General features: G+C 42.5%; 1 protein-coding gene across 5 annotated transcripts in view; it reads right to left on the reverse strand.

Annotated features, from left to right (window-relative positions):
* Fmnl2 (formin like 2) overlaps positions 1-12,581 on the reverse strand; it is a 278,573-nt gene that overhangs the window by 85,655 nt on the left and 180,337 nt on the right. For all 5 annotated transcript variants that reach the window (XM_085834913.1, XM_085834909.1, XM_085834912.1 and 2 more), the window contains exons 3-4: positions 10,898-10,978; positions 5,203-5,279 (exon numbers count right to left, since the gene is read on the reverse strand). In XM_085834913.1, the coding sequence (XP_085691039.1) occupies positions 5,203-5,279; positions 10,898-10,978 (158 nt within the window). The remainder of the gene's footprint in view (positions 1-5,202; positions 5,280-10,897; positions 10,979-12,581) is intronic.

Consider the following 12,581-nt stretch of genomic DNA (forward strand, 5'->3'; position numbering starts at 1 on the left):
CTAAGTAAAAATAAATAAATAAAACAATTAACTAACGCAGTGACCCTGACACACTATGTCTCCTTTGCGGTGAACAAGACTGGGTAATACCACTGAGACCACATGGATCTGTTTATCACATTGTATACTCTATGCAATGCTGGGGCAAAAGCATTCCTGCCGAAGAACGACCTCAATCAAGTGACTCATTAAAGCTGGATGGTGAGTACACATCTTTCTGTTTGTTTACGACAAAAATCAGAAGCCACATGAGAACCATCTGCTCCCCACCCATGCATCTGGACAGATTTGTGAGGGGCAAGGAAAGAGATATTTTTTCATGGACTGCCAGTGCACTGGCAAATGACTTACAAACTGTGATGATACCTTTCTCGGGGCATTGAAAGTCAGCCCCTCACAAATGAATGAAGTCAGCCTGGTGCCTTGGGGAAAACAGTATCGGTCACTAGTGATACATTTTCGGCTTAAACAAAATGAAGAATTTAGGAAACCTGTGTTTGCCCTAGTTTCATAGCTTTATGATAAATAAAAGTGTAGGAGTGCCACTCCTGATGGCAGTGGTAATTATTAACCAAAATGATTTTCAAAAAAAAAAAAATTATATCTGGGAAGTGGTGGCCCACACTTAATTCCAGCACTCAGAGGCAGAGGCAGGTGAATCTCTGTGATTTCAAAGCCAGCCTGGTCTCCAGAGTAGCAAGTTCCAAAACTATACAGAGAAACCCTGTCCCAAACAACAACAACAACACATTACAGAATGACATGTTTCAGCACTGGAAAGAGCAGAGTACCTCAGGGAGCCTGCTTTCCAAAGGATCATTTGAAAACTCATATTACAGGAGCCATTGGTTCAGCCAGGGCATGACACAGTGAGACAGAATTTAACAGAACACACTACAGTGTTAGCACTGTTAGACACTGTCACTCAGAGGATTTTAAGGTGCTATCAGAAGAATCTCTACAGCAATCTGAAAAGGCCACTTAAGAACTCAAATTTTCCAAATGTTCTTCATCTGCGCCAAACAAAAATAAATATCAAAACAAGCTGAACGTGGTGTCAGGAACACCCAGCTGCCTTCTATTGCAAAGATATGAAAGAAGACTCTCAAGTATTTTCATAAGGAAATAAAAAGCTATTCTTTACAGAGAATGTTTGTTACTTTGTTAAAGAGTTACATTTCGCAAAATGTTACATGTGCTAATATTCATGTTTATCTATGAAAAGTTTGCCACTAAGTATGACATATTAAGTGAACTTAAAATCTGTCATAGTTGCTAGCATGGTAAACATTACAGGACTCGATTCATAATAAGCAACAATAGTTTACTGAAGTTCACAACAATTAGCTAGAATAAAGGAGTCCAGAATATCAAAATATTTGGGAACTATTACTATGGATAATAGGCTTTAGATGCAGACAGACCCTGGTTCAAGTCTCAATGCTTCTTACCAGCATGGGGTGGAATAAAACTAGCACCCGACCTTCAGTTTTCCCATATACATAACAATGGCTCCGGGTACTGAGCAACACCACAAACATTTTTATGTGCAACAATGCAATCAACATGTCTAACACATGACAAAATCACTATGACTTGGAGGATTTCCAACACACATGTACATAGGCACACACGCACACATTTGAGTAAATCTTAGAAGAGTGTTGACCATTCTCTTTCCTCTTTGACCAGGTCCAGCTCCAGCCAGCACTGACCCACAGAAAAACCCTGACAGTATAGGAGAAGAGGCCTTCACTAAGCACTTCCTGGCTGCCTTCTCTTTTCTACATACTTCCCTTCCCATGAGCCCTGGGAAATTTGCTACATCCTTCTGCCTGTTGTCTCAAGCACCTACAAGGGAAGTGTACATCTTTTAGAATGTCTGTGACCTTGCATTCAGACTAAAAAGTAACTTCCTATCATTATAGGCAGTGGTATTAAAAGAAATCACGTGGGCTGGAGAGATGGCTCAGTGGTTAAGAGCACAGACTGCTCTTCCGAAGTTCCTGAGTTCAAATCCCAGCAACCACATGGTGGCTCACAACCATCCTTAATGAGATCTGATGCCCTCTTCTGGTGCATCTGAAGACAGCTACAGTGTACTTAGATATAATAATAAATAAATCTTAAAAAAAAAAAAAGAAAAGAAAAGAAAGGAAATTGCAAACATGGCAGTTCCATGGAATGAAGCTAGCTAACCGCTCCGCCTCGTCCTCACCAGCACAGTAATCACCCAGACATCTGACACACCTTGGCTTCTGACGCACAATCGTATTGCTTGTCAGTGCGATGTAAGGGTACTCAGTTCTCTTCAAGAATATTTCAAGTAATTTCAGGGGTTTGGATAAGTCACAATCTAATACTTCTCCAATGCTATAGCTTTTAACAGTAGGGAATGGAATTATTCCTAGCCAAAGTCTTATTTCAACATCCCTCAAAAAAATTAATTTTCTTTCTCAAAAGACTGCTCCATTTATAGAGTTTTAGGCTTATGTGAAAGTCAGAACAAACCCTTCACTTGACAGAGCTGCAGATGAGACTGTTACCTCAGCAAAGCCCACTCTCTACTTTAACCTTGAAACCTAAGCATGTGCCAAGAATCATTTTTTTTTCAAGACAAATGGATTGTAAGTATAATTTTGGCTTTTAATTTCTGGAAATCATGATCTCCTAAGCATCCAGGTCACTTTGGGTAAACGAGACCACATTCTACACATGGACTTCTTTAGAACGATGCTATAAACTGCTGTTGAATCATTTCTAGATAAGTCTCCTCAGCGAGTTTAAGAAGCAATAGCTGTTAGATGTTGAATCCTGTGCATCAGATCCAGGACTTCATTCCTGTGAGTTAAGCATTGCTACTCTCTTTTCATAGGTCAGAGGCTACTTCAGCACACATAGTAGGAGCAGAGAGCCTATGTAATTTAAATTTATCAAAGGTCAAATTAACAGAAGGGGCCATGGCAAAGGCCTGCACCTAGACCTCTTCATCAGACAAATAGGTGCCCAATTATCTTTCTATTATCTTATCCAGAGCATGTGCGTGCATGCCCGAGTGCACACACAGACAGGAAGACATGCATGCACGCGCGCGCGCGCACACACACGCACACACACACACACACACACACACACACACACTCACAACCAGACTCATGGATCGTAGCAAAGAGTCGTCATGGTGGCCATTGATAATTTTCATCAATTAGTGGTTCTTCAGAATTTGTTCCTGTCAAATGAGGTCAAGACACTAAGTTGAGAGAATGAAGAGATAGGTTCAACTTTTAATCTTCAACATAAATAGGTTCAAATTTTAATCTTCAAATTTTCCTTCAGTGTGAACTTGTACAGGAATTGATTCAAATAGACAATGCATCCCATGAATTCCTCCACATCTATAGCCATTTTCCCAGGAGTTTCATATAAATAGCAGGCAAGGGAGAATCGCAGCTGGTGAGGATGGAAGGTGGAGGCATCTTCACACATGCCCACTGTAACGTAACAAGTCACTCCAACTGTTCACAGACCGCACAGGCTCTTCCAGTCCTCCAACTCTGTATTAGACATGATCATCATGCTTTAGAATTTGATAGTCAATTTCAGATTATCTCAGCAATGCCTGGAGATCTGCTGTAAATCATTCCACTACTTGTAGTTGAGAACTGCGCAGGCTCGGAGCTGGGCCATTCCAAATGGAATGTAGGTCCTCATTGATCAATAGCAGAAGCTATTTAGTTTTCTAAATTCAGGCATCCAATTGAAGTAAACAACCACCACCTTTATCATGAAACAGAGAAGCTTCGCTCCTTTGAGCCCAAAGCCCCAAAGGCCTTAACTCTTTCAGAAAGGTCTGCTAGGAAGAACAATTCGGGAAAAGATCAGAGTGATTTTGAGCCAAAGCACTGGCCTTACTGTTGTGGACTTCCTGCAGTTGACACGACCATCTTTGAGCCTCCATTCTTTTAGTCTTGAAAATGAGAGATTAGATAATTTTTTTCCCAGTCTGAAAATCATGATTTCATGATTTGTTTTTTCTATCATCCATTTTTGGAGAGAACAAGAATCAGTGAATTTTATGGATAGTTGGTTTTCGATGGGCATTCTACCTCAAGTCTCCCCACCCCACGTGGCCCTGCACAATCATTTCCATACCTAAATAAAACTCTGAAATAAATGGCTTTTATCAATCAGTCTAAAGTAGAAGTAAATTACTATTCATGTTATACATCTATTTTACAGAATACTCAGTTCAACTATAGTATAATACTGACATATAATTCCAGTTCAACATTTCTGCAGAAAATGTCAGAGGAGAACACTGGGAAGGATAGTGAAGCCTACAGTCTTCAGTCTTCTCTCATGGTAAACTCACAAAGCCAAAATCCAGAAACTATAACTTACCCAATGTCTTTGCTCGTGTCTATATTCCTAATACTTCAGAGACTAACAGTACGATTGTTCAGAGTCTGAAGCCAGCCCGGCTATATAGTGAATTCGAGGCTAAGCACAGAAAGACTTGTCTACAAAGGAAAAGTGGTACCTTCTGAAGAACCAAAGGTGTAAAACAAGTTATCTGGTATCATACAGCCTTGGAGATAAACCATCTAACAGTAAGGTTCTATGTATTATGCTATCCCAGGGATGGGATAATATAATGAAGTTGCATGAAAGGAACTCTCAGAAGTGTTTAGTGGAGTGATTCCATGAACTCCATCCTCCCTATACGGAATACTTCACAGTCTCAAGTGTTTAACATGAAAGAAAGAGACACAAGAAGGTCTCAAATGCAAAGAAGTAGGGTTAGACCACACCACTCCGGTTCCCATTCTTTTGTGAATGGAAAGAAATTAAAGAAAAGAAAAGCCTCTGAAGACTGAGCCAGTTCAAGGATCTCAGTTTACATCCATTCTTGAGTGTTCTTCAGCAGCCAGAGCACTGCCATATAGACACGAAGCACTTGTCATGAGCTGTCTGTACTTACTTCATCCAAACAAGTAAACACAGAATTGCTATAAATCGCCACGTCAAGGGCTCCCCAGTCTGCTTCTACTGACTCTCACAGTCCGTGATCAGGGGACTAAGGAAGACTCCCCTCAGATAATCCTTGGTCCTTCAGTAAATATAGAAGCTCAGTTCTTAGGTACGATTCAGTCACTTTCTAAAATAAAATTTAGTGCTAACATGTTACAGGAGCATACTCACCCAATGTGGTTGGTTCTTAATGAAATTTCCAGTTCTCTTAGCACTTGTGTAGATTCTTGAACACGCCTTCTGAATTTCTATAATGCAACAAAATATGACCTTAGTACCTGGTGCTACTGCAATTTATAATAAATTTAATGCAATATGAAAATACACTTTATGCTAATGTATATTTACCATATTTCCTTTCTTTGATTGAAAAGCATACAAATCTTGGTTATGAAATATAACTTAGAAGAAAGGACAAGGAGAATTACTTACTTTATGTAATATCCTAAAGGAGATTATTTCCCCTACCCACAAATACTATAATAATGACCATTATGCCTATTGTTTAGGAAAAGCACCTCCAGTTTTAACGATACATCAGCATGACTACAGACATAAGACACACGCATACCTATGGCAATGTACTGCAATGAAATAGTAAATGGTAAAAACAATAAAAAGAAGATGTGGCTGGGATGATGTAGTACATAGGAAACCAAACATGATTTCAAGAGTGCTCTTGCCCATGGAGTCACTTATGAACTCAGCCATGAAGCTCAACAGAGTTCTGGTGGCCAGGGTTCTCATTAGAGGCTGATCTCACTGGCACACTGCCCCACTCAGGCAACAATTCCAGACTCCAGCAAAAAATCAGGTCTTCAGCATAAACTGCTGTTTTCATAAATTATTGAGGCACAGAAAGCTTTTATGGAGAATACAAACGAACTCTTAATGGCCAACTTTGTAAGTATGGCCTTCTAAAGACAAGTCTTAAACCTAACAATCTCTAGTTGACCTAACATGTTCCAAAAAACAAACATTCAGAAGTTAGCTCTTCCAACTAGTCCTCCCTTGCAAGGTCAGTCATGAAAGTCCATGTGCACATGCACATACTCAGAATGCTCTCCCTTACTCTCGCCTATCGAGATTCTATCTCTTTCTAGGTCTACCCTGTCCTTTCTTCAGTGAGTTCTGCTATGATAATGAATATATAAGCATATATATGTATATATGCTTTTAAATCTAAGAAGTCTCCAAGATACAATGGGCTGCTATACCATCAGTTCTTTGGAGGATTATTTCCCTACAAAACCTTAGTAGTGACTGTAGTCTCAGGCCACTCTGGGAGAAGGAAATCCAATGTGCAATGCCGAACTTTAAAAGATCCAGGCTGGAGCTGGAAAGATGGCTCAGTAGTAAAGAGCATTGACCAGAGGTCATGAGTTCAATTCTGAGCAACCACATGGTGGCTCACAACCATCTGTAATGGGATCCGATTCCGATACCCTCTTCTGGTGTGTCTGAAAACAGCTACAGTGTACTCATATACATAAACCAGATAAATCATTAAAACAAACCCAGGCTCTCTGTGCCGCAGCCTAATCCTCTCAAGCTTCTTTGCTCACTGGAAAAAGTTTTGTGAATTACAGCTCAGGATATAAAAGACCCTTGTCCTCTTCTACCACCAAGTACCACAGGAACAGAGGCCTCCATTCCCAGGCCACTAATCATGGCTCCCATACTTCAGAGGAATCCCATCCAAAAGGTAAGAAAGATAAGGTTGATAGCACAATTCCAGATGGTGGGGTTGCAAGATTTTTTGCCACATGCATGGGGACCATTAGCCAAAGGAGACAGCAACACTGCTGGGCACAGGCCAACTCCTGCTGCCTCTTCTCTTCTCTAAGTCCCTTGCTTTCCTGAAGTTGCTGTAACTGCTATTCTCAAATACCTTTAAAAAAAGATCTTGGATTTTTGTAATCAATATACGGTGGGATATATGAAATAAAAATATTCCAAATATAAACAAAAAAAGAAAGGTGTTCTGCCTCTGTTACCATGAAAGACCTAAATAAAAATGGCAAGGTCATTGGTGGTTTGGAGAGATATACTAGACTGGCTCCCTGCAGTGAGTACACTAAGCATGGGATTTGTCAGGTAGAGGACATATGATAGGGGCCTGGCTAAAGGCCAAAGTCCCATGCTGCTGCTTGTTAAGACATTTCAGATGGGTCCTTGGTACTCTCTACTGGTGCCTAAGTCTTCTTCCCAGGCTTCAAAGAAATCATCCCTAGATGGCCTTTTACAAAGAGCACAAGCATAGTACTTAAAACATAATACAGTTGTAAAGAGATCTGACCAAAGGATATGAGAAAAGAGGGAGGAAGAGGGGGAGAAAGAAATACAAGCAGACTGATATGGATGCTATACAGACTCTGAATATATGTATATGTATATATGTATGTATATGTATATATGTGTGTATATATGTATATGTGTATATGTATATATATATATATATATATATATATATATATATATATATAGAGAGAGAGAGAGAGAGAGAGAGAGAGAGAGAGAGAGACCCTAACAACACAAGTAAATCAAGTCACTGGGCTAGCAGCAGCAGCTAGAATCCATCAGACATTGGCTATGCTACGCACTGTAACCCTGCAACTGCCTGACCCTGAGACAAACTCAGCTGACTTCACTGCTGTGCTGCACTCTCCAGGGAGCAGCTCAATTTTTGGTTGGATTTTGGAATGCCTTGGCATCTACTTTGCTAACACATAAACAGTGAGTGTTAGCACTCTGCACTTCTAAAATGTGTCCACAAGACTTTAAAGCTCTCCAAAGAGTAACCTTGAACCTGCAGGTCCAAGCAGAAAGCAAGAGTGAGGAAGGATGCACTACCAAGTGATTCCCCCTCTTCTCTCTTTCCTCCCAGATATAGGACAGCCCCCTGGGAGGCAGCAGAGACAGGGTGAGCCACACAATAGGTTTCTCCTCACAAATGAAGAGTCAGCAAAGAACCAGACTCCTTGCTTCATGGTCTGTGACCTCTTACGGTGCCAGACATGAGCACAGCTTTCCCTGAGGCTCAGGCTAATAACCACTGGTATAAAATGAAGAGGCTGGTTTGTGAAATCCTGGGCTCAGAGATATCTAATTTAGGTTCTTCCTTCCCTACCCTAGGGGCTTTCATTTAAAGCTATTCTAAACAGAATGTGCTTGGGCATTTTTTTAAGGGCAAATTAAGTATCTTCTATTCAATTTCAACAAAAGATTAATGAATGAACTATTCGAGGACCCTGACCAGCGTTGAAGGAAGCCTGCTCAGCCTAGACAGTCTGGCTAAAAATTTAAAGGCCTGGTTTGAACACTCCCCAACCCCGTACCACAGCTGAGAATTTTAAGCTCATTTTTAACTGAAAGCCATGCCTTATTCCAAACAAATCTCCTTTTTTCTGGGGCTTAAGCATTACAATTATGTTGTGCGGAACAGATCCTTTCCTACTGCCTGCTCCTGACAGAATCTTATTACAGCAGGGGGGAGGGGGGTGCTAATCCGACCTCCAGTCCATTTCTCTGGAACTGAATGACAGACCTTGAAAGACAAGGCACAGACCAAACAAGGCTATTCAGTGGACACATGGGTCAGGACAGAGAAATCAGTGGCCCTCCATCAGGGGCATCGGGCATCTCCATTCCTCTTTATTAAGTGATCCGGGAAGCAGCGAGATGTTTAACAAGAGGTGCCCTGGTTTCTTCTACTTGGTTTTCTTTGTCTCCTGAGGGGGAGTGGGAGTGGGGCTGGGAGCTGAGGCTGTCATTTCTGGAAGTGTGGGTATCTCATGCTTTCTTTCTGGAATGTGGGATTGTTTCTAGAATGAACTGCATGCTGCAGGGTGGGAGAGCTCACTCCGTCTGTATTTAAGGGCTGCCATTTCACACCCCCACACACTCAGGTCACAACAAGTACGCCTAGGGCCAGGGGAACACTCAGCCATGACCTCAGGTCTGTGGATTTCTATAGGGTCAGCAGAGTTATTCTGTATAGACTGAGCACCCTCTCAGAAATAAATAGTATGGACAAAACTGCCCTTTTTTTCCATGCCTAAAAATGTGGGATTTATATGTAGTGTTTCTTCCAGGTGTTTCCTGTCACAGCACTCCCTAACCTGTAAAATTAAAGCTGCTCTCTGCCCAGAGCAAGAAACAAATCAGAGAAATTCACAAGAACTAAGCATCTATTGCTTTTTCACCTGGGGGCCAGGGGCTGGGGGCCGGGGGCCGGGGGCGGGGGGGAATTTGTGTTATTGAATACAGACCTTTTAGAAATGATTATCAAATTTCTGAGGGGGAGAAATATTACCAAGTGCATTCATAGAAGATCACAGGACAGGACATACAAGAATTGTATGGCAAGGAACCAAAGTGGGGAATCTCAATTTTCCTTTCTTTTCTTTATCTTATTTATTTAATGCGCATGTTTTGCCTGCTTGAAGGTGGGTACACCACTGCAAGCCTCATATACCAAGGTAAAAAGAGGGTGGTGAAGGCCCTAGAACTGGAGTTACAGTTGAGTGCGAGCTACTGTGTTTGTGCTGGGAACTGGGAACTGAACCCAGGTCCTCTAAAAGAGCAACAAACACTCTTAAATCACTGAGCCATCTCTCTAGCCCCAGAATCGCAAAGTTCAATCATTTCTATTGTTTAGATCCCTCTTGTCTGCAAATAAACCATAAAACAAAGGCTCAGGCCAGGCATGGTGGTGCACACCTTTAATCCCAGCACTTGAGAGGCAGAGGCAGGCGGATTTCTGAGTTCGAGGCCAGCCTGGTCTACAGGGTGAGTTCCAGGACAGCCAGGACTGCACAGAGAAACCCTGTCTCCAAAAAAAAAAAAAAAAACCAAAAAAACAAAAACCAAAAACCAAAAAAAAAAAAAAAACCTCAGGAAACTTCCAGAGGAAATAGGAACTGCTTTTTGAATGGCATTTTTGGGGGAGGAGATGTGTATATAGGTAATGAAGAGTTAGAGTGGAAAAATGAAAAGAGAAATGTTAGAAGGAGGGCAGAGTGGGAAGGAAGAGAGACGCAAGCATGCACACAAAGGAAAGCGAAGAAAGACCCCTGAAAACAGCTAACCAAGAGAAGTGTGCTTTTCTTCTCTCAGGACCACTGACACACAGGGAATTCAGCTCGAGGAACCTTGAAAGTGGAGAAAGTAGAAGGCCAGGGGAAGACAAGTGCTACCTGATACAAAGTGCCTTTACCCATAATCCTCAGGGACAGTTCTGCCCAGAGCCATCCCGGAGCAGAACAAGCCTGCAGGGTTGTGCCAGGCAACGTGCTTAGCCGCAAGGCAGCAGCTTAAGCCAATTGTGCGGCTGCACAAAGCAGGGCTTGTTGTAAAAGGAGAGATGGTTAAAAGTCACATCAGCTATTCCCTCCTTACCTTCTTGTGGTCGGGCTGGGGCTGGGGCTGGGGCTGGGGCTGGGGCTGGGGCTGGGGCTGGGGCTGGGGCTGGGGCGGGAGCAGCTGTGAAACATCAACAGCTGATGTCAGCATGCACCTGGGAGGACACCCCTGTGATTTTAGAGGGTCCTAGAAGTTCCCCCTGTCATTTGCAAGGCCTGCTTTGTTAGGGGGCCTAAGCAGTAAGGACAAGACTCGATGCTCTGTGCAAGGGGAACCAACAGTATCAGTAGCTGTCAAAGGAACATCATTTTTGTGTAGGCAAGTTTTATTAAGTGCTGTAGATTTTTTTCCCCTTTGTCTTCTCATGAAGATGGCCTCCAACGCATGTCTGCTTGGAGATCTGGCAAAAAATAACACAAAGGAAAGAGTCTTCTGATGTGACACAGGACGCTGAGGACTGAAGAGGAGGTGACAGCCAGGAGTGTTAACCCATCCACCTTACCTTCCTGGTTACAGCTGGGTCCAGGTAGCCTTTGAGCTTCTGTATGTATGTATGGGGAGGGTTCTTCACCTGGAATCGCTCCTGCAGGAAACACAGAGTTACGTAAACAGCAGAAACAGTATGAAGGAATACCACAGCCGGCCATATGAAACACATTCATGTCGTTACACATGACCAAATACTCCTCCAGTGTGAATGTGCTAATAACCATCATAGGCTAATTTTCTATCTTCTTGGGCTCTCCCTGCATAGGAGGAATCCAAGGTTGGAAAAAAGGGAGTATTCTCTTTCATAACATAGCTAGTGAGGAAGAGTGGACCTGAACCCATATGCTCTCAAGAGTGAGGACTGCTTTCCCAGCGGCCTCTGCAGCTGTCACTCAAAGGCCATGCTTTTCCCACGGCATCTCAGACTCACTGTCCGTGGATGTTCACCCTAGTGGATTCTCTGGGATATCTTCAATGTTAGCAAATCTTTCACTTGGAACATGCTACCTTTAAAAATAGCCACAGTTGGGCTGGAGAGGTGGCTCAGTGGTTAAGAACACTGACTGTTCTTCCAAAGGCCCTGAGTTCAAATCCCAGCAACCACATGGTGGCTCACAGCCATCTGTAATCGGATCTGATGCCCTCTTCTGGTGTGTCGGAAGACAGCTACAGTGATAAATAAATAAATTGAACAGTTGAACCAAGATTGGATAAAACTAATTTGTTTCAAAAATTAATAATGAGCTGATGCTGATAGATAGGGTAGAGAGTGTGGGAACATGAGAGTATGTAAGCAGGGATGCATGTTAGCATTGCTAGGTTTCTAATACAGCTTCCACAGTGAAGATCCCAAACTGCACGGGCGCATGCACACACATAACACAAACACACACAGAGACAGAGAGAGAGAGAGAGAGAGAGATACGTACACACACATACACACACGAGCATGTACCTCAAAATTCAAAGTCAAGGTTAAGAACTGAATGAAAAATGGTTCAAAAATCAGAAAGAGGGGCTATGTGGACCTGAGCAGTTGAATATACATTATGTTTTACATGAGTGAAAAATTTAAATATATCAGCTCTAAAAATGATTCTGCTTATTTATTTTTTAAATTTGGTTATTCAAGGGTTTCTCTGTGCCCTTGAACCTGCCTCTGTTGCCCTTGAACCTGCCTCTGCTGCCCTTGAACCTGCCTCTGCTGCCCTTGAACCTGCCTCTGCTGCCCTTGAACCTGCCTCTGCTGCCCTTGAACCTGCCTCTGCTGCCCTTGAACCTGCCTCTGCTGCCCTTGAACCTGCCTCTGCTGCCCTTGAACCTGCCTCTGCTGCCCTTGAACCTGCCTCTGCTGCCCAAGTGCTGGGATTAAAAGTGTGCACCACCACTCCTGGCAAAGAAAGATTATTACTGTACTCTTTCCCACTTAATAACCCAATATATAAGTTCCCGGTAGTTATTTTTATTTATTCTAGTTAATTTTATTCCTTCTTCTACAGGAGAATTTTCCTAACATCACAGCATCGGCAACCGACCACAACAATTAAGCAGCTGTGCACTTTATACAAACATGTGGTGGCGCATGCCTTGAATCCCAGTACTCCAGAAGCAGAGACAGGTAGATCTCGGAGTGAATAGGTCAGCAAGGGTTATATAGGGAGGGAAGGAAGAGGGCGGGAGGACAAAAAAAATTGCAT

The sequence above is a fragment of the Mus caroli genome, unplaced genomic scaffold, assembly GCF_978045245.1.
Source record: "Mus caroli unplaced genomic scaffold, Mus_caroli_1 scaffold_2, whole genome shotgun sequence".
NCBI lineage: Eukaryota > Metazoa > Chordata > Mammalia > Rodentia > Muridae > Mus > Mus caroli.